This window comes from Larimichthys crocea, chromosome IX, assembly GCF_000972845.2.
Source record: "Larimichthys crocea isolate SSNF chromosome IX, L_crocea_2.0, whole genome shotgun sequence".
NCBI classification, from domain to species: Eukaryota; Metazoa; Chordata; class Actinopteri; family Sciaenidae; genus Larimichthys; species Larimichthys crocea.
Window position 1 is genome coordinate 6,313,588 of NC_040019.1, and position 21,815 is coordinate 6,335,402.

A 21,815-nucleotide genomic window follows, 5' to 3' on the forward strand; every position below is an offset into this window, starting at 1 on the left:
ACCTGCTGTATTTTGAAGGTTATTTTGATTTAGTATTCAGGCTATTTTGGCCAATTATTTTTATTCCAAGAAAACATATTCTTTATTCTTATGTTGCATTAAGTTGATGCTAAAAAAGAAGGAGAGAGAGCCTGACAAGTTTATGTTCAGTTTAAGAAGATTAAATAAAATGATTTTCATCTATAACCGCTGTGTTATGCTCTATTTTTTTGAGAATTTTCAACGCATATATGTGTGAGGGGTACTCCTGAAGTGACAAGAAGGCTCAGGGGGTAGTCAAGCCAAAAAAGGTTGGGAAACACTGCTTTATACTGTCAGTGGAGCTAACAGACAGTTCTGATTATCATTCTTTGAGCTCTATCAAGTGTAATAAGTGTTTAGTTAAGTACACAGCCATCTGCAGCATCTCTGGTCATAAAAGTCTTAAATTTCTGTAATCTAATGTGGGCAGTTAAAGTCCTCTCTCTCTCTTAAAAGAAGAGGTTGCTGAATTCTCAGCACATATTGCATTAAAAGATAGCCTGTAAAGACCCTGCTGTGATCTCAATTTGTACAGCATTGAATCCATGTCTACGTTAGACTCATACACACAAACGTGGGTGGAACATTAGTTAAACATCACTGCAAAGGATCAAAAATGTATCATGTAAAATATATTTTGGAGCAAAAGGTCAAAGATTCTTTAAGAGCAGTGTTATAGACAGTTCAAGATTGTGTACCGAATACTAATTTGAGCGAGATCGGTGTCGCGTGATTAATCTGGGTTTCTCACTTTGCTCTTTAAGACAAACCTCCTCTTGTCTAATAAAAGCTGAGCTCATGCTGAATCATAATAATACTGAGGGAGCAAATCAGTATGCAGCCAACCGATAAACACAGACGATATCCGCAGGTTGAGACAGATAAAGTCGAATAATACCAGCATCCTGTTCGAGGGAAAGTCAAGTTTGTAGGCCAAACGTTGTTCATGTCAAATGTTCCAAAACATCAGAGCTTTTAATTTTTGGGGACCACAGTGTGCAAGACTGAATTATGTCTCAGTATTTTGTCTTCAAACCTCAGAAATGCACTGCTGTACACAGTATTTTGTCTTCAAACCTCAGAAATGCACTGCTGTACACTTTGCATTTCAAACTTTTCTCACAGCAAGTTGGGATTGAGGGTAGAGAAGTTAAAAAGGGTACTATAAAGACAGAGCAGATGGGTACGTGGGAGACATTAATGTCATCAGCCTGTTTAGATCACTTTGCTTAGTGGTGAAGAAAAAAAAGTGTCAACGGCAGCTCCATTAACATATCACAACAGCTGTCTGAAAACATTTCATACCAGGAAATTATCCTCGTCTTACGTAACAGTAGGCCATGCAGTACAATAGGATTTTTTGTTGCTCTTTCTATGCCCTCCTTTATGCTATTCAATGCATAATCCCATTCACCAAAAGCAAAACCTTACATAAGAAAAATATTATTCTGACTCCATTATGCAAAGTGTTACGGACACAGCATGCAGACAGACAGCACCTGTTGTTTTTTTCGAGTCTGTTACATCTGTTCAGACTGCTCACCAAAATAACAGCTGGTGCCCTTACAGAGCAGGTGCCATAAAAAACTGAAAGAAAACGTACATATATATATTCAAATGTTTAGAGCTACAGCGAAACAATATATACACTCACACACACAACCACACACAGAAGCAGAAGTAAAAACAGACTGACTATATGGGTTTTGAAAATATGCTGCAACCGGCATGTGTGACCACACATGCACGAAATCTACAAAATGTACAATTCATTTGTATTGTATTGTATTTATTTGTGTATAATCAATCCCATGAAAAAAAACAAACTCCAATACATGTCTGGAAAAATAATAACCAAAAACTCAAAAACTTTAAACAAAAAAACATAAACAACCTTTTATGAAAAACAAACCACATTTCTTTACAATGAACATGCCTACAGAAATATTTACATTTTAACATATTACCATAAAAAGCATGTTCATACTTTAACATGCTGACAAAAAAAAAAAAAATGCATGTTCATGCCATAACATACTAACAGAAAGAGGAACTGTCTATCACACCAGATAAAACAAACGTATCCAGCGCTTCACCACCAAACGCATTTTCCCATATATCATATCTATGCCAGTTATGATACCAGTTTATATACACACCTGCCAAACTGGCCGCCTTGGCCGCGTGGACAGCGACGCTCTGTCCTCGCGCGTCATATTTCCTTCCGCGAGGCGCCCAAATATAACACACTACTGCAGCCCACGAGCTGCTGAAAGCACTGTCTGATGGAGGGAGTGAGGCAACGCTCATGTGATGAAACGGGTCAAAAAAAGGGGGAGAAGTTTGGAGAGGTGGGGAGTTTTATCTCAGCGCGTGAGCTTGGATAAAACTCCTTTCCGTGTGAGTGCACGAGCGCAGATTAGGGAGTGGTGCAGACTCTGGGGGCAACTGTTAACTGTGATTCACCGTGGCTGTACTCACGTTGACAGCCACCTGTTCCTGCTCTGAACAACTGCTACATCCTGTTTTTTTTTTGTTTTTGTTTTTGAGTCCCTGTGCTCTTCTTTGCTTGTCTCTGTGTGCAGAAATAAATCCTGCAGACACAACTGGATACAAGGCTATTGGATTAATAATATGCACAAGTACCTCAGAGCACACGAGGAGTCCAAAATAATCACAAGTACACTTGACTTCCATTACTTGCTTGAATGGCTCTCTGTGCATATAGACAGACACACAAAAAGCCCCCACAGTAGTCCCGACTAAGTCTAGTCTTGTGACAGGGAGAAGTGGGCGTGTTGTATTATTACAGGAGACCTCAACTTCCTCATCAGGCTCCTCTCTCCCTCTCTGATTATTTTTGAAACGAGGAAATCGACCTATGAGCTCTGTTTCTATTCTCTACGACTGCCTGCAAACCACCTAATGAAGTGTTTGTCAAACTTTATACGTCCCACGTTCCACCTCAGAAAATATACCGTTCGGTAAAAAGTACCACCATTATGACACAGATTTAAATAAAGCAGTGTAGGCTGACCTTTTACAACTATGGACAGTTAATGTAGGAGGTATATTTAGTCCTAATACCAAGATTATTTAGTGTTGACTGTTGTTGAATCGTGAACGGAACCGATTCAAGAGCTGGTTTTTTTAATCATTCCTTTGACCTCCACTTACTATCTTACTGTTTTAGCTTGTAACCACTAAATTACTAATGCTCGCCTACAAAGTAGTTTCTGTTACTGCACCCACCTACTTGAATGCCCTAATACAGGCACATGTTACCTCACACCCATTACGTTCCACCACTGCTTTGCCACCAAGGCAATCCAGTCTGTTGTTCCCCCTTAGTAGAACACGCTACCAGTTCCTATCAGATCAGGGACCTCCCTCTCTACCCTCAAAATATTCCTTAAGACCCAGCTCTTCAGAGATTACCTCCTCTCCAACACTACCGACAACTGGAGATGATAAATCAACCCCTCCTCTACAACTGTCACAGTACTCACTGCTGCACTAACATGTCCCAGTCGCACTGTACCATGATTGTTTCCATTTTGTCAGCCTCAGCTAAATGACTAAATGTAAAGTTAAATGTAAGACAGATAGATATTTTATTGTCCTTACAGGGAAATGTGTTACCACAGTCTGTACAGAGCCTTAAACATACATACATACATAGATAGATACATAGATATATAGAAACACCACGACTTAACAACAAGAATAGACATTTAATACAGCACATTTATCACAATTATTTCTCCCAATCCTGTACTTATGCAAATAGGTGGATGTGTGTGAAACATGCATTAACTTTAACTGCAGGCTGATATTCAGGGTGGCTGTGAGGTGAAGCCTATGCAGAAATGCAGTTCCTCGAACGGCCACTTGAGGCTGGGTACAGAACAAGTCAGTCTCCATAAGTCCCCATGTTCAAATGTCCAACTTCACAGCAGAAATAAACATGTTTACAGCCTGGTACAAAAAACAGTTTTGGTCTCTATAGCTAATTTCTGAGTACTGAGGGTACTGTACCACTACAGGGAGGTTGCGTACCGCCAGTGGTACACGTACCATAGTTTGACAACCACTGACCTAAAGTGCTTTGGAGTGCAGAAAAAGTTGAGAGGATGTACCATTTTAAACACACCTTATCATCAAGAAAGATGCAGCACATTGAGTTTTCCACTTTTAAGAACAAGATATCCCCTAAAAAATTGCTGAAAGAAGGCTTTGTAGACCCATAAGCTGTGATTTGATGTAGTGGCCTATTGAGCCACCCACTCTAACCGAGCCGAGGATGAGAAGTACATTGCGTCTTTACAGCCAAAAGTTGGCAAGCTATCATCTGGCTCAGGACAGTGAGTCCTCGCTTGGCCCCCCCCCACCTCCCTCTGTGTGGGGGAGGGCATCTGGAGTTTCCTTTGGCATGTCTCAGAGAGAGACAGACAGAGATTGTTTTGAGAGAGTGTTTTTCCAAACATTGAGGTAAGAACATTTTTACAATTGAACCACATTTGGCCCATCCTCGCTTTTCAGGGGCCTTTGTTAGCTCTGGACTCTTGTTCAAGCTTATAATGAGTCTCATTTGTGGATTGAGGTTAGGTTAACCCAAGGTGACTAAAGGTTGATGGTCTCACATTGCCAGATCTTCTCACCATGTTTGAGCGTCGCTTAAAGGTCAGGTGGACTCATCATGGTACAGCTGGGAAAAGCCATGTTTTACTCTGTTAAGATCACTACAGCCAATGGGAGGCTTATCAACGTGGTACACACCCCATGTTGGTAAGAGCAAGAGCTAAGGTTGGAAGGGATGTATCCTCACACTACACATGTGTGTATGTGTTGCTTTTTATGTGTATCCTTGCGTACATTAGTGTCTGGCAAGCGGCAACCTCTGCAGAAGTGGCAAAAACCGCAGTTACTCGAACGGCCACTTGAGGCTGGTTACAGAACAAGTAAGTCTCCGTAAGTCCCCATGTTAAAATGTCCAACTTCACAGCAGAAATAAACATGTTTACAGCCTGGTACAAAAAAACAGTTTTGGTCTCTATAGCTAATTTCCCCGTTCATGACAAGTGAGTCTGAATTTCAATTTAACTCACCTGTTCAAATTATATTAAGGCTTTAAGTCATAATAATTAACAGTGTCACTGCTTTGATTGACTGATGGGTGTTGTTTTGGTCTCAATAGCTAATTTCCCCGTTCATGACAACTGTACTGAGGGTGAATTTTTATAGAACTCACCTGTTCAAATTATATTAATGCTCAAAGTTATGCGTAATTAACAGCATGGCTGCTTTGATTGACAGCTAGGTGCTGTTGCAGATGGCTTGTTTAAGCACCCAGGCATCATTCGGCCCGCTGATGATCCACGTCTCTGCCGGTTTTTAGATTGAGGAGGTGGAAGAGGCAGGACTACCAACATGGCAGCATAACCTATGTATGACATTCTTTATACTGTCAGTGTTTTCTGGCTGTGCTGTGCCATGACATCTAACTGTCACTTTGCAAATCCAGCTTGAGTATTTCTGTAGGCCCAGCGGAGTGACTTGGCACAGTTACCTCTATTGTACCCCAGTATCTGTAGAGAGAGACTCTTCAGGGACAGCAGTGCCACATTAATCTGTGTATAAAGAAGGTGACTAATGGGTCTGTGTTATGAGGAAAGCAGAGCATTTGGACTTTTGCGGCAACTTCAAGCCAAACAGCCTTCGGATGATTTAAAATTAGAAACACACTAAGCTGTTACGATGTGTCAGTTAAACTGACATCATAGATTAGCTCTGACGGCTAGAAGTTAGGGCCTGCAAAGTGCATCAGACAATTCTGACATGAGGATCTGTGTTGCACGTCATCCCCTCTCTCTCCCTCCATGTTTCCTGTCAATCTCGACTCTCAACTCTCAAATAAAGGCAAGAAAATGTCATAAAGAACCTCTCAGAGTTAGATATTTGACTAGTTGATAGATCCATGACAACCAGTGGCAGCACTAAGGGACAAGCTGAATCAGACTGACGAACAGTCACGCTCATATTGTCCCAAAACTTTTCTGCTACACATGCACACACATGGTAAACGGCGTGTAATTATATATAGCACATTTCTAGTCTTCTGACCACCCATTCATACACTAATGGCATTAGCTGCCATGCAAAGCGTCAACTGCTCATCAGAAAGGGAGCACACACTTTCACACAGTGATGGCACAGCCTTCGGGAGCAATTTGGGGTTTGGTATCTTGTCTAAGGACACTTCGACATGCACACAGCCTATCTTTTGATTAGTGGAAGTTCTACCTCCAGAGGAACAGCCGTGCACAGAAAAAAAAAAAACACATGGATGCATGGACATACACATATCCATGCAGCATGTGTTGAACAGTGGAATCTGGAGTAATATGAGGCCTCGCGCCTTCGTCTCACCATCACCATAACCCCAGAATTAGAACAAGCCATGCAGTGTGTGTGTGTGAGAGAGAGAAAGAGTATACACATAACTGTGTGTGTGTCGGCAGTAAACCCAGCCTGGTGTAAATCAGCACAAAACAATGAACACGTTAGTGATTACTGTTTCATTTTGTCATTTAAGACACAACTGTGATTGCACTTTACTCATTTTAAGAAACATGTGCAACGTGTGCACACACACACTATGTTAATAAGCCTGTTTTGGTATTTAAACAAGTTCAAATATCTCTCATGACTCACTTTCCTTCACTTTCGGAAACATGCCAACGACCTTTTGAATTCCTTCCCGAAATATGTTTAGCATGCATCACGCGGTCCCCCTCAACAACATGTGCTAAAACCAAAATTTTAACATAATCTCAACTGTAGAGTTTTCGTCGCGGCCTTCTGGGAACAACATGGTGAGTATCACAACACGACTGAAACTTCACACCCACCGTATGGCTGAGAAAAACCCTGAGATACAATACTGTAAGAGGTATATAAACTCAGCACTTCAGTTTAGACATATTTCTGACGATGGCGAGGTGAAATGATTGCATTTATCTCAACTGTTAGGTAGTTTAGGAAGCAGAACCTGTCATCTGTAAAAATGAAAACAATGGTTGTAACCACAGCGAGCAGATAAACGGCGAAGAGAAAGTTAAACTTTAACCCTGAGGAGTGAGGATGCTTGTTAACCTTTTGAAAGACTGAAGTTTATAGCACTCTGGGAAGTGACAGAGGACTAATGCACTTGCAGTCCGCAATGAAAAAAAATCACATAAAATCACATCATATTGCTGCTTATTATCGCACACCATTTTGAGTTTTTGTGTGGCAACACTTGGCTGTAATGGAGCTGGAGCAGCTGTGATATTTGAAAATGTTTTAATTCCATTATTTATTACAGGATTACTACAGTTGTTTCAGCATGCCTGCTCCCTTGTTTCTGAGTGTACAGTGGGGGTATGTGGGTCTGTGTGATTATTTATTCATTATGCCTGTCATGACAGCGTGTGGGGGTAGTTTCTGGATGGGAGGCAGGGCAACCATACAGCTCACAAGCTGCTGTATTACATGGTACATATAGTATATTCCTACTTTATTGCCCCTTTAGTTATGCAATCTTACCGGAACCATCAGGTTGTTTCAGCCATGGATGATTATGTCAGAATATCAGGTTGCTTTCAGTTGCAAATCAGCAGGTTATAGAGTAACCTCCAGCATGACAGGCTGCTGCACACTTAAACTTTATGATGCCACATGTCACACCGAAGGCTCCAGTAAATAATATGAAACACCTGAACTTGGAAACTGCTCAAGCCGAAGGCACTTTGAGAGCAAGAGTGATGCTTCGACTATGAATTTCATATTTGTGCAATCATGCTTGGGAGCTATCATCAGCCATTCTCCACCATTGCAGCAGCATAATTTACAGTTTCATGTTGCTTTACAGCATGCAATGACTGCCTCATCACTTTCTAGAAAAAAAAAAAACTGGTTTGCATTGGTAGCTGTGGCTGTGAGCTATGTGGGCCCATGTTTTCAATACAACCAGCCTTCTTACAAATATTCCTCCAGCACCAGTTGCTAGAAATTGCTGATGAGCTACCAGGTCTAATGGTATAATAATGTTCAGGATCTGTAGCTGCTAAAGGTGACATCATATTCAGCTGAGGGAAACAAAAAAAACAAGAAAACAGTCTGAAAATATCAAGATCAAAATGTCAAACACACCAAACAAAAATCTCGATCAGAGGAGCAGGAGAAAGTAGCGCACACCTCTGGATAAGTCACTTACCTCACGCACTACACCAGAGCACCAGAATAAACATATTCATCCACAGAAGCGCATCAATATGATTTAAAAAAACAAAAATTCTTCATCAGTTGCAAAACAACCGCAGCAGCCAACCCAGGGAGATCATTCGTGATGGGAGAGCGATGTGGCACTGCATTTCAGAGCATTAGAGACAGGTCCCTCGGTCCAGTTTTGATCCTCTGCCCCCCTTTTCCGACAGTATATGACGGACACGTCCGCTCAGGTACAGTGAGCCACACACTCGCTCTTTGGCAAACCGGGGCTGAGATGTGATGGTGGTATCGCTCCGCCAGTGATGGTGTCTGAACTGCGCCTCAGACTCACCACCGGGTTTCTGCTGCTGCTGCTGCTGCTGCTGCACGGGCACAGAGCTGCTGCACCGCTCCGCATCACGCACAGGCCCGCTCCGCCCGAGACGCGGTTTTTCTTAACCCACCGACGGGTTCAACAAAAAAATACTTGTGCGTAATTGTCCGAGGAGCGGCGGCATGGGGGACTAGTTTAATGTTGTGAGCAAGGATAAAAAGATGTAAAGGGGCAAGCCGGAACAAGCCGCTTTTCGAGGCGTGGGCTGCTGCCTGGCTTTAAAGGAACAGACCGAGAGGCACAGAGCGCGCAGCAGAGGATGCGCTTCGGCAAGTGCGTCTGTCAAGAGGAAGTTCACACACAAACACACACAGACACGCACATACACACTCTATGTAATGCAGCCCCGCGTTTAGAGAAGTGCAGTAGCGGAAGAAAGAACAACCATAACTCAGCTTGTCTTCCCCCTATTATTTATAATGTTTACCTTCCCATAATCTGACCATAAATACCTGCGTCTGATGAGCTGCAACTCTCTGGAAATGTTTGAATAACACACACAACAATGGTTTAAATTAAAGCAACATTATGTAAATTTTCTGACATTAAATAACAGATTTTAAATCATTTAGACACCACACTGAGTTGCAATCAGGTGGATGGTGAGAAGTACATGGTGCTTAATGGCACAAGTTTCACACCACCAGCTATTTCACTGATTTATGTAAAACTGGAACATATTTTATGGAGCAAATCTATTCTGATTTCTCCTCTGATTTCCTCCGGCTGCTCTGTTTCAACTCTGGGAACTGTAGCTGCTGTTAGCTAATGCAGGCTCCGTTTGTTAGCCGGGTTGCCTGGACTGGGAGAGTGCTAGTGTTTGTTCCACAGGCATTTTGCATCACCGGATGGAGGAGGTTTTCAGGCCCGGGGCGTGTGGAGGAATGCTGATGGGGAGCAGAGCCTCTATGGACACACTGGCAGAGGTGAAGAGGCTGAAGAGGACATTGACAAGGCAAGGCTAAGACCAGGTTCAGCAGCCTTTATGGACATAAAGACAGAGGCAAACAGGACGTTGACGGAAGAAACTAAGAAGACAAAAGTAGAGAGTGAACGACTAGTAAGTAACATTAGCTGGCTCTTGTGTTGTTGCACCTGGCTGATGTTTGGCTGTTTTGGCTGGAAGGCTGTCAACTCACATTTCATGGATACATGAGCACACATACCGCAAAGGAGCATGTGTTGAACAGAGGAGCGTACAGCTGTCCATATTTACAACAGTGGCATCGCAACCTGAAACTGGCGGCAATACACTAATTTCTACCCAATGTTGCTATAAGTTATTATTAGCCTGTTACAGAATTCTGTAGAAGCCACGCAAAGCCAGTCTCTAAGTACTCACATCATGGCCAATGAAACCCTGAATAATGTTGATGAATGTAGCCTACTGTGGTTAATCCTATTAGTCGGATAGCTTCATCATACACATCATAATGGACTTAGTCTGACATCTCAATAGTATTTAACAGACTCATTGTCCAGTATTTATAATTGTGCCACACTGCCATAATAACTGACCTGCTGTTCACTAGGTGGTGAATCTATTCATTATGAGGATTTAATGTGATTACAGTTTACTGTGATGCATATTGGAGGGGTTTTGAGCTGTTAGATACTTTGTATATGCAAAAAAAAAAAAAAAACCTGAAGAATTAACTGTATGGTGCAGTTGGTAGCGCTGTTGCCTCATAGCAAGAAAGTTCCTTGTTCAAACAATCCAAAGACATGCGGAGTAATTAGTGCCAATAAACTTCCGGTAGGTGTGACTGTGAGCATGAATGGCTGTTTGTCTATGCGTTAGCCCTGTGATGAACAGGTGATTTGTCTAGGGTGTACCCTGCCTCTCGCCCAGTGCCAACTGGGATTGGCTCTATGATAAGGATAAGCGGTTATGAAAAATAGATGGATGGAATTAACTGTCATATCCACAACCTCACTGTTGTGACCAGAGTCTTAATAGTAGAGGGAAAATACATTTCTTAAGTCTCACACCTTAGTTAATGAGAAATTGGAAATTGGAAAAAAGTCACTGGGGACAAGCAAACCATTAGGTTTCCTCAATGTTTCTTGTTTATTATTCTATTATGTGTCCCTATTTGATTTATATTAATATTGTTCAGGCAAATACACACACCCCCCAATCTTCATCAACTTTATTTTCTGCACAAACGACTTGTAAGATTGGCATCTCTCTTGAACTCTAATGAGTCCTGTGCTGCCCTGATCAGAAAACAGATATATGACACAAATATTTATCAAATATTTGTGTTTATATGCAAAATATGATGTCGCCTTTTTATCGGCCATCATCATTTAACAAATTCAAAGTTTGCTATCTTAAAAAAATCTTCTTTTCCTCCAGTATTATTCTTATGCACTTTTTGTTTTTATTGGATTTTATTGTTTAATGATTTATTAGTTTTTCTGTTCACTGTGTGTTTTTTTGTGTTATTTTTACTTACTAAATTACTAGATTTTGTTAGCTCAGTTTTCTTTTTCTCTCTTTGTTTTTTGGAGGTCTGTAGCATCGTGACCTCTCTGACACGTATTATTTATTCATTATTTTATGCAGTCTTATGTGTGTGAAAATAAATAAATAAAATAAATAATAGATAAATAAAGTGAGGCGTGCTTCATGGCATGATGCTCTATTCTTCCAGCAAGACAGGGAGTACTGAGGCCTGAGAAAGACGATCCTTGTCAGCAACATATAAGATGTACCCCTGAACATGCAGCAGGATGTTGGCGTGATACTTTTGACTAGATCTCCATGGTAACAAATGGTGTATAATGATTCTGGATAACATGGCTGTAAGTTAAACAGTAATTCAAATCTTCCTGCCTGATTGATTTATTTGAATGATTTATTTGAGTGATATTATTACCATACAGAAAGATATATCTCCTCTATATAAAAAAATGTGGCTGCAGGTTATTCTACATTAAATCATCAGTGGAACAACTTGAACTTAAACATTGTGCCTGCTAAAGACCAGCACTGTCTTTGTTCACATGCTGATGTTAACATTTAGAATTGTTTGGTCTCTTATAAAGAGTACAGACAAGATCTGCTATATATGTAAATAAGTTATTTCATGATTTGGCACGATATAAATAAAACTGAATTGAAATTTACCTCAAAGCACCTATGTGCCTAACTACAGCCTCACAGAGCAGGGCTGTAGATGCTCATCATTTTAGCTTTTATTGCAACCCATCTTTATTCATACAGGGAATTCGCTTCCTATTTCATCAGCTTAGCCGACTATATACTGGAGATAATGACAAGTGCATGTGTTCTTATTCAAAAAGTTGAGACCTTTTACTTTTATTTCAGGTTATAAAAATGTTCCTTGGCTCTTGGTTCACTCCTGTTCTGTTAAACAACTCTGCAGGACACCAAAGGTAAGCTTTTATGGAACTTTGCTGTGCAGCATTCTTCTCAGTGTACACACAAAATCTCAGGCTAGCAACAGCAACTCTCTTTAACTCTTTCTTTAATTTGTTTTCAACCATGATAAGCCTCATCTAGGCTAGGCAACAATTCAACTTGGGAACCTAGGTCACTGTTACAGAGAAAGATTTTTCTAGTAGCAGTAAGTTAAATATCCCACCTGGTGAAATATTAATTTTTTAACTTTTTAGCCCCAGAAAACTATTTTTTGAAACGTACTTTAATGGTTTAAACTTTATTTATCAGGGGTTTAGTTCATTTTAGGAAGAGCCTGCTACACTCACATAATACCACACATTTACACCTGTATACACACAGATCATCTCACCTCTGCTCCTCTGGAGCAGTTGAGGGTTGAGGGCCTTACTTAGGGAGACTTTAGCAGTGGTTATGAAGGACGGGCCGGGGCTGCTTTTTCATCTTAATGCTCTCTCCTTGCGGCTTGACATCTCGCCAAATGAGTACATTGACTCATTGGTACAGTCATGGTCACGCCTGCATCTTACATAATATTATAATACCAAATAAAATGTAATATGTAATGTAATAATCACTCCTTTTATCTCTTTATCCACCACTATTCCTCCACTGTCCCCATTGTCTTCATCTTTCCCATATTTTATACCTCTCAGTCTCTCATTCGTAATGGAAGTGCCCCAAATGCATACAACTGTTTGCGTGTGCGTCTGTGTCAGTGTATGTGTGTCAAATTTGTCAACCTAATTTCTTCAACATCTCATCACATACTGTATAAAATAAAAGGCTAATGTTCACCAATGAGGAGGCAAATTGTTCTGAGGAAGATCTATTTCAATCTAAGCTGCATGCACCACACATGTTTTGGTATATATTCGACTGTATTTCTATGTATTCTCTGTTCCTGTTTCTTGTTCACGCACACACACACACACACACACAAACACTTTTACCCACACTAATCCCTGTACTACATACACACCCTGTCATGCGTTCATGATTTGCACACAGTCAAATTTCAAATCCACGGTTTCTTAAATGCCCCGAGGAGGTCAACAACTACTATTCCATTCACAGAGATGAGTAACGATTACATTTCTGGTCTGGAAGGAATACAGGAAGGAGAAAAGGATATGAAGGGAAAGAATGGAGTGAAGGAGTGCATGGAAACCCTCTCAGCCATGCGGGCGAACCCACTCACATATAACGTAATGCTCAGCGAGCTGCACAAATATGGGGTCAAATGGAGAAGCAAGGGATATCTAAGAAACCTATATTTTATCATGCAGTATTCAGTCTGTCCAAAAAAATAGCAAACAAGCAGAGGAATTAATCTTTTAAAAGGAATTTAATGTATTTTATCAAGTTTTCTCCATAATCTACTGCAGTAATTACAGCAATGTTTTCTCTCTTGCAGTTTACATAGTTACATGTGCCTTATATTCTTGGTAAAACCAGTAAATATAATCTTTGGTTGTAGAGGCAGCAGAGGCACACATTTATTTGGCTGTACACACACTATAAAATGCAGGAGCACTCTTAGAGGTGTTGGAAACAATGCCCAGCTCAACCCTATAAGACTCTGACATTTTGCTAAAATGGTAAAAACAATCTATCATAACAGGAAGTAATACATTTTTAATTGAAATACCACATCTCAGAGTCAAAATAATGAGTGTCATGTTGCTTATTTTGCTTTGTGGTACCTTACTTGACATAAATATGACTATAAAAAATAACTGCCTTAATTAATTTGACCCTAAAACTGCTGTTTATTGTCAGTCCACAACTTCCTCAAGCACGTTTTGCAGGCTACTCTTACCATGAATGTCCTTCAGGTGGCGCCTGAGACCTGGCTTTTGTGCAAAGTGCACAGCACAGTAGTTGCACTTATGAGGTTTGTCTCCTGTGTGCACATTCAGGTGGTCCTGCAGGGTTGCCTTTTGAGAAAATGCCTTGTGGCACAGTGGGCATCGAAAAGGTTTGACACCAGTGTGTACGTGTATGTGCCGGGTCAGGTTACTCTTCTGGGAAAAGCCTTTCCCACACACCAAACACAAGTACTGTCTGTGCTCCTTCAGGTGGCCCACATAGCTCTCCAAGTGCTGGAAGACTCGGTCACACCTCCTGCACAGGTACGGCCTCTGAACCAACATTCTGTCTGAATGTTCTGTCAGTTCATCTCCAGAGCAGTGACTCTTTGCTTCAGAGAGGCAAAGTAGATTGGAGTCCATCAGCTGTCCACATTCTCGCAGTTGAGCTGCCAGTAAAAACATTTCTTCTTCTTCTGTTTTGTCTTGCCCTGCTTCTTCATCTTGGTTGTGGGAGCTGTTCACTAATTCTTCATGTTGACTAGAAGTTCCGCTTGATAATGGACGTGTGTGATCTCGGACAGCTGCAGGAGGATGCAGCATACATCCTAAGAGACCTGTGATGTGGTCATATTGATCTGTGTGAACAGGCTGGATTTCTCCACTTTCCTCTGCTGCATCTTCAGTTTTTGTCAAAACCACACTCCTATCAAGTTTGACCTCCTTTTGCCCAATATCCACTTCAGCTCCCTTGCTGACCTTTGACTTTGACTTAATCACAGTCACTCCCTCTTCCTCTGTATTTGCTTCCTCGATGCTGCTGCTGGGCTGGCCTGCTTCCCTTTCCTTCTGACATTTGACGCTTTCTTGCTGCTCGATTGTCTTCACCTTTAAGTCATCCTCCAGTTTAAAAAAAGCCAGCGTGGGACTGAAGTACTGGGAGACGGCCTCAGCACACTTCTCCACCACCTGACTCATTTGGAGTGCGCTGGCAGCGGTCAGGTAGCTCACCAGCTCTCTCAGAGGGACCTTCAGTCATTGATATATCATGGAAACCAAGAAAAACAGAGAATCAATAAAAAAACAAGACCACAAACACAATTTAAACACACACAACATGAGTACCAGTCATCAACTTTCGTATGACAAAACGCCCACTCCTTTATTGTTAGTTATATTTGTTCTTTATTTCTAGATTCTAGATATTCTGTTTTAACTGTAAACAATCCAGAGAAGCAGAATATGATATTACACCTCTAAGAGGCCGGTGTAGCAGGACAGGAGAAGCCTCTTGCCAACTTCCACGCTGGAAACAACACCGACTCTCAGCTCAGCCCGGCCTTTGTGGAGCAGGAATTGGTCACGTAGGAAATCTGAGGATGCTGCAAGCACGACCCTGTGACCGTGGAAAGGGAGAGGCTGGACTGTGGCGCCTCGTGGACCCCCAAGGAGCAGTTTGATATCACAGAAGCGGTGCTCCTCTCTTAGTGTATTAATTTTGCTGAGGATGGAGTCACAGTGGGTGGGGAACCGAAACTGTAGAGTGTCAGAGGAGCTCGACATGATGGTCTCTCTGGATTTAAAAGAATATTTGGTTCACAGTTTGTAAGAGCGTGAATACAGAAAAGTTGTGCTACCTGTAGTTGAACAATATGAGTACATTTCAAATAAATGTGATCCTAAAATACATACATAAGGCCACCTAGTCACCTGGCTACCCACTGATCTACAACAAAATCACAATCTCCACATCCTATCATCATTATCACAAGATGATTTTGGTCTGCTATTAAGCAAAATTTACACTACAGCCAGTTGAATACTAGAGACAGATCGAGAACACACATGAACGTGACGATCCAGCCCTACCTTTACTGCAGGCTCATCCCGAGATGATGGATCCAGCGTGTGAAAATAGCTGCTTTTCTTGGTTAAAAGCCACAAATAACTTAGAGGACAGTGAGTGACTGCTCGCCTGACGCCAGTTTAACCACAGTTGGGGTTAGAATTAGAAAAAAACGTTAAAGGGCTACACATGCAGAAGGAAGGATGAGATGCATCTTTTAGCGGTGGAGCAACAGTCATCCCGGCTTCCTCTGGTTTTTCTGCTGAGAAGCTTGAATTTAGACAGCAGTGTGTGTGTGTGTGTGTGTGTGTGTGTCTTGCAGGAGCACACTAATTAACCCTGTCAGTACCTTTATTTCACCCAGGTTTTTACAAAGGCACCAAGGTGTCCTGAAATAATGGATGAGTTTTAATATATCTAAGTGATAAAGCTAAGACCTTTTCATTCTGTGAGTAAAAGAGTGTGCACAGAGTGCAGAGAGAGAGAGAGAGAGAGAGAGGATGACATGACATGACAACAAACGAAAAAAAGCAAAGCACAGCAAAGCACCATGGGTCAGAAACATACCTACCTAGGCTACTGTGGAAAATGACTAAGCCAAGTTTTCCTGGGCTTTCACCGTATTGTCTGGGTCTTTTTGGAAGCATGTTTTCTCACTGTATTTGAGGTTAAATGTGACGTGTGCCAAACTGCATTCTTTACTAATTAACATTCTAATTACATTTATTTTATTTACATCTAGTTACATTTCAGAACCATCACTTCACTTCCTGCTGCCAATTTGTCAAGTTTCTTTTGTTTACATCTGTTAAACTGAGGACAGGAAGAGAGGCGAAACAGAAGTGGCAGGTGAGTAAATTACAAAAACATAATTTTGGACACTTTAAGGGCAAAACTCTAAATGTTGTCTTCGCCCACACAAACAGCCCTGTCTCTTAGAGGTTGCACACAAAATATATATTTATTGAATTAATCCAAAAGAGAAAGTATGTGAGGACAATTAGTAGTTGAATGAGGTCTAGAGCTGGTAAACTTATGACCTTTTTACAGATGTTGAGAAAAGGGACTAACTTCACAGACAGTTAGGGAGTACTCCATTTTTTAATTTTTATCATTCTAGTTATCTTGCCAAAAGTGAATCTTCCAAAGGATTAGTGTCCAGTCCAAGTTTCATCAGATAAGAGTAATGTGCTTTCAATCAAAATGAATAGAGTTAACACGACTGTTGCAAGGCAAGGTGCAGGGTAGTGTGGAAGAACATGTGGAAGAGTTAAATTTATTTTCAAGCAAACAAAGACAGATTTCACAGACCATCCACAGGTTTCTGAAGAGCAGTTTTTAATCTCCGTTGCCATTTTGGTAGTCCTGTCTCATCAGTCTACCGGCAATGGGCAAAGATGTGGAGCGTTGGTAGACGTGATGTCTAAGCAAGCCACCTGTAACGGCACCCACCTGTCAATCTAAGCAGCTACGCTGCTGATTATGCATAACTTTAAGCCTTAATATAACTTGAACAGGTGAGTTATATAAAAATTCACCCTCAGTACAGTTGTCATCAACGGGAAAATTAGGTATAGAGAGCAAAGCTGTTTTTTCTTTTGTAAACATGTTTATTTCTGCTGTGAAGTTGAAAATTTTAACATGGTGACTTATGGAGTCTCTTATACTCTATAGTCAGCCTCAACAAAAGAAAGGAGTTTAAATCAAATTTAGTCTTCTGTTGTCTCACAGAGAAGGTGATACCATAAATAATATCATACCATTCTTTTATAGACGGGCTGCTTTAAGCCATTTCTTTTTGCTTTTAGACAGCTAAATAAGTCTTATCACTCAAGTGATACTTGAGAACTACTCTTTAAGTTTACATTTATCATCTACAAATATTAAAATAAAACACCTGTTTGGCTACTGAGTGTAACTCAAAGCAACTACAAAGAAATGGCTCAAAGCAGCCTGTCTTATCTGCTTACTCAGTCAAACTATCTCCAAGAGGTGGACCTAGATATCTTCCGATGAAGTTAGGAAGTTCCGATGAAGTTAGGCAATATTTTATCCAGACTTTCTCTGTAATGCAATTATTAGCTTCCCTTTCTTATTTTTGTTTAATGTAGTTGGTACTTGTTGTTATAACTCCTTAAAGCCGCTTATAAAATGTTAAAATTAGTCCACCGTGCGGGCACTAATAAAACATTTTTTAGTGTCTCTGGAATAGAACTGTAGAAATCTAAAAAACGTTGCTATTGTTCAAGCCATGTCGTCTATTCAGTGCTTCAGAGCTATACTCACTGACCCCTGGTTAAAAAGGGTACAATATGAAGCCTCAATTAGCCTCTTATAGCTAACATCTAATCAGTAATCAATAATTTATATGGGATAAAGTCGGGGTCATGTGAACACCATCTCAGAATCTTTATGTTTCAAGTAAGTCACTTTTATTTATAATGCTTAGCCATGCTTCAGACTTAAATTGATCTAATTTTACTATTACTTGTTCCCATTAAATTTCTATCCTATCCACCTGAACTGGAATTCCCCCAGACATATTTTGCCTGCCAATCAGAGCTGCACCAACAAAACAAAATCTCAACTGAGCCAAAACAGTCCTCCTTTATCCTCCACAAACTGGAGAACCTTGACATTAATTTGTCCCAATTGTTAAATAGTTTAGCACTTATTTCAAAGGCAAGCATCTGAAACAGATAAGATGCATAAGATGTTCACTTTTACTGATTCAGTGGTGACTCAGTTGGTTCATATTTATGCTATCAATGTTTGGGCATGTTTACTCCTAGACATCTCATGCAATCCAAGCCCTGATTAAGTTGAAAGGGGGAACTTTTATTTTTGTTTGGCCTATAGTTAAAACTAAGTTTGTACCCTGAGACCATGCCAAAGACATCAAAGAAGGATAATAATTTCAATGTTGAAGTCTCTGTATGTGACTACACAAGTTTAATAGGAAGTTTTATGTTCATATGATTTTAACAGTCGGGATGAAATTTCATCCAGTTTAGGAGTAAGAACTCAAAAGAAAAAAAAAAATTCCACCTTCAGCTGCACTCCACCGGCTGTATTATAAGTTATTTATTAAGACAAAGTTTTAGTTGCAGTAAAACCGGCTGAGTCAAACATGACTGTAACATCTTCAACACTCCTGGAGAAAAAAGTTTTGGTTCTCACAGGATGTTTTTATAGCTGTAATACCACTAAATCAAAAAATCATCCACTGGATTCCATTAATCTATTAAGACAACAAAGGGAAGTGGATCTCTTTGACAATATCATCCTGTTTGCTATTTTACTCCCACTTGCACTTGATCCAATAGAACAATTTTGCCATAAATTTTTATGAGGCTTAAACATTATGTGAGGTATTCATTTTTCTATTATGTTTTCTATTGAGGTTCTAGTTTGCAGTAGTGTTAAACCCGACTATAGGTTGAGAGAACCTCTCTGACAGTGTCAACATATATTATACACTGATGAAAACATATTAATAAATAAACTGTATTCCATTCCTGCCAATAAATACTCAAATCTAAATCTTACACACTGGACCTTTAATCAAAAACATATAAGTTAAAGTAATATGTCTCTGACAGAGTTAACAAAGCTGAAACATTCACTTCATACAATAATTTTTACAGCGGAGTTGTTGTATTGGATCACATTTGACTGTACAAGTGCACCTAATGACTGTACAGCAGCTCTCTCTCTCTATTTCCTGGATTCTGTCATTATCATTTCTGACTCTATGTGTGTCATTAACTGTCTACAGCCTCACTTAACTTTTTTTTTTATCCTATGTGCAGTTTTATTTCTAATTTCTTTAAAAATACGACTTTTTTATATACTTTTATATTTGTACATCTGTCTATCTGTCTATCTATCTATCTATCTATCTATCTATCTATCTATCTATCTATCTAATAAAGTGGGTGGACAGTGAATATTGATACTGTATATGATACTGTATTAGTTACTGTAATAATACAGTGATTTAACTGACATTTATTAAGTAAAAGCCCAAATATAGACCCCAGCCAAAGTTATCTCTAGCTTCTTCTTCTTTTTTTATCTAAGGTTTTCATGTCCATAAACACAGTCGCATTCAAATGTGCATTCAAAACAATGTCATGTCTTGCAAAGTAGTAGTAGTTTCTGGGAATAAACAGACAATCCTGTGCACACACACAAAAAAAAAAGGTTTCTGTGTCAAACACGGAAGAAGTAAAGGGCATACTGCTGCTCCGCCCTCACCACCATTATCATCATCGTCGCTGTCGTCGTCACCATCATCATCATCATCATCATCATCCTCCTCCTCGCATAGTATATTATTGTGTAGCGCTCATATGAGGAGACAAACGACGAGGGTGAGTGGAAGTGGTAGGTTACGGATTTTTTTTTTTTTTTTTTTTGGCAACAAGCGTAAATGAGCTCGAGGTGGTGGCCGAAACGAAAGTAGTAGTAGTTCAATGGAAAAAAAAAATAAATAAAAAAAAAAAAAAAGAAAAAGATGAAGTGAAGACGACGGAATGGCAGTTAACGGCGCTCGGGCACTTTTGTTGACAGCGGACGTCAGCAGTTAGGTTTGGTGGACGTGGAGGAGAAGGAGGAGGAGGAGGGCTTTGGCTGGATCAACGCTGTTGAACCTGGTTGACTCGCTCCGTCTGTCCGTCTGTGTGTGTGTATGTGTGTGTGTGTGTGTGTGTGTGTGTTGGATTCAGTAAAAGTCAAACAACCCCACACACAGAACACCAGAAGACAACACACAGGGTAAGTTTCTAAAGTGTGTGAGTTCCTTCACACTTCACACTTCAGATGAGCTGTGATCTCAACTCAAACACTGTGAACACTGTGTTTGTTTATGTGAGATGAATTAAAACTGTTTTCATCCTGATTGACATGTTAAATATAAATATAATCTATATAATAATAATATATATATATAATCCACTGACAGGTGTGACAGGTGCAGTTATGAGAGGTTTAATGATCAGTTTAAATGTTTAAACTTGCACTGAAATCCATATTTGATCATGATATGGTTAAACTACACACTTGGGTTTTTGTTTCTGAATGACAGCTGTGTACTGCAATTTCTTATATATCATATTTCTGTGGCGTCGGCCTGGCTCATTTATCGGTCAGTATCTCCAGTCCATTTTGGGAGGCGTTGATACATCTTTACAGGTTGATGCTGTTGAATTATTTATGTTATGTTACATTGATCTGAGGCACTTCAAACAAAAGCCGAGCATCGTAAAACCTTCAGGTTGGTGTTTACTGCGGGGCTGTTAGATGTAGTATTATGAACAAAGTGGTATTTGAGTATTTGTTTAGTGTGTTTATGGTGCTGTCACATGATTTATGGAGCTGGGTTAATTCTCTTCAGAGCAGTCATTTTCCAGTTCAAGCTTGATAATGTTGGGTGTTGTTTGCAATGTCTTAGTCATCCCCAACTAACAATACTAATCTGGATTCTCAAATTGACTGTATACTTTGTTCAGGGGACTACGTCACTAAGGGAGCAGATAGACTGTTAACTGAACTTTTAGTACAACAAGGCGATGAGGTTAGTTTAGATTTGTTGTAAACAGTGTATTGGTTTTTATGTTTCAAATATAAATAAAATATGATTCTGATTGATGTTCAGGTCTTTACTGGAAGAGCATAATCAGTGACATGTATGGGGAAAGTACATTATTTTTTTTTTTGCATCAGGGATCATGTGTGACATTCTGCAAGTTTTATTCAGGTCACATACAAAGAACTGCACTGTCAGCTGCCGTAATGGGGGAAAAAAACAAAAAAAAAACCCAGAGTTGGCTAGTTTACAGTGGAACAAATAGAAACATCAAAGTTACAGTCACTGCTTTTTCTATGTCACGCTAAAAACAGTGCAGTCTTAGGAGTACTGGATTATAGATAGACGTGCAGCTAAGTCTGAACTTAAGAGAATGCAGACGTCCCACACTGTGGTGTGGTTTAGGGTAAACTGAAATGTGAAATTGCCCCGTGTTTCCCCGAGCATGCTACTTCAGGCAGCCTAACTGAAAA

General features: G+C 40.2%; 3 protein-coding genes across 9 annotated transcripts in view; 1 reads left to right on the top strand and 2 right to left on the bottom strand.

The window, feature by feature from the left end:
- rc3h2 (ring finger and CCCH-type domains 2) overlaps nucleotides 1–8,989 on the bottom strand; it is a 26,793-nt gene extending 17,804 nt beyond the window's left edge. For 2 of the 4 annotated variants that reach the window (XM_019264433.2, XM_019264347.2), the window contains exon 1: nucleotides 8,279–8,989. The gene's annotated coding sequence lies outside the window, so the exon portion shown is untranslated. Of the gene's footprint in view, nucleotides 1–2,180; nucleotides 3,077–8,278 lie in introns of those variants that run through there. The other 2 variants (XM_010736807.3, XM_019264387.2) reach the window with 2 other exon arrangements.
- Nucleotides 8,990–13,456: 4,467 nt separating this feature from the next.
- Nucleotides 13,457–16,018, bottom strand: LOC104923906 (zinc finger and BTB domain-containing protein 6). Of its 3 annotated transcripts, none has more exons than XM_019260160.2 (3): nucleotides 15,776–16,018; nucleotides 15,206–15,479; nucleotides 13,457–14,935 (listed from the first exon to the last, which is right to left on the bottom strand). In XM_019260160.2, exons 2-3 carry the CDS (start codon nucleotides 15,467–15,469, stop codon nucleotides 13,874–13,876), a joined length of 1,326 nt encoding a protein of 441 aa, XP_019115705.1. In that variant the 5' UTR covers nucleotides 15,470–15,479; nucleotides 15,776–16,018; the 3' UTR covers nucleotides 13,457–13,873. The 3 variants fall into 3 exon arrangements, with proteins under 3 accessions (XP_019115705.1, XP_010735407.2, XP_027137817.1); XM_010737105.3 differs by having other exon boundaries at nucleotides 15,161–15,479; nucleotides 15,776–16,016; XM_027282016.1 differs by having other exon boundaries at nucleotides 15,161–16,017.
- A 29-nt stretch (nucleotides 16,019–16,047) lies between these two features.
- jak2a (Janus kinase 2a) overlaps nucleotides 16,048–21,815 on the top strand; it is a 31,168-nt gene continuing 25,400 nt past the window's right edge. The window contains exons 1-2 of one of the 2 annotated variants that reach the window (XM_027282015.1): nucleotides 16,048–16,066; nucleotides 20,447–20,531. The gene's annotated coding sequence lies outside the window, so the exon portion shown is untranslated. Of the gene's footprint in view, nucleotides 16,067–20,067; nucleotides 20,532–21,815 lie in introns of those variants that run through there. The other variant, XM_010736794.3, reaches the window with a different exon arrangement.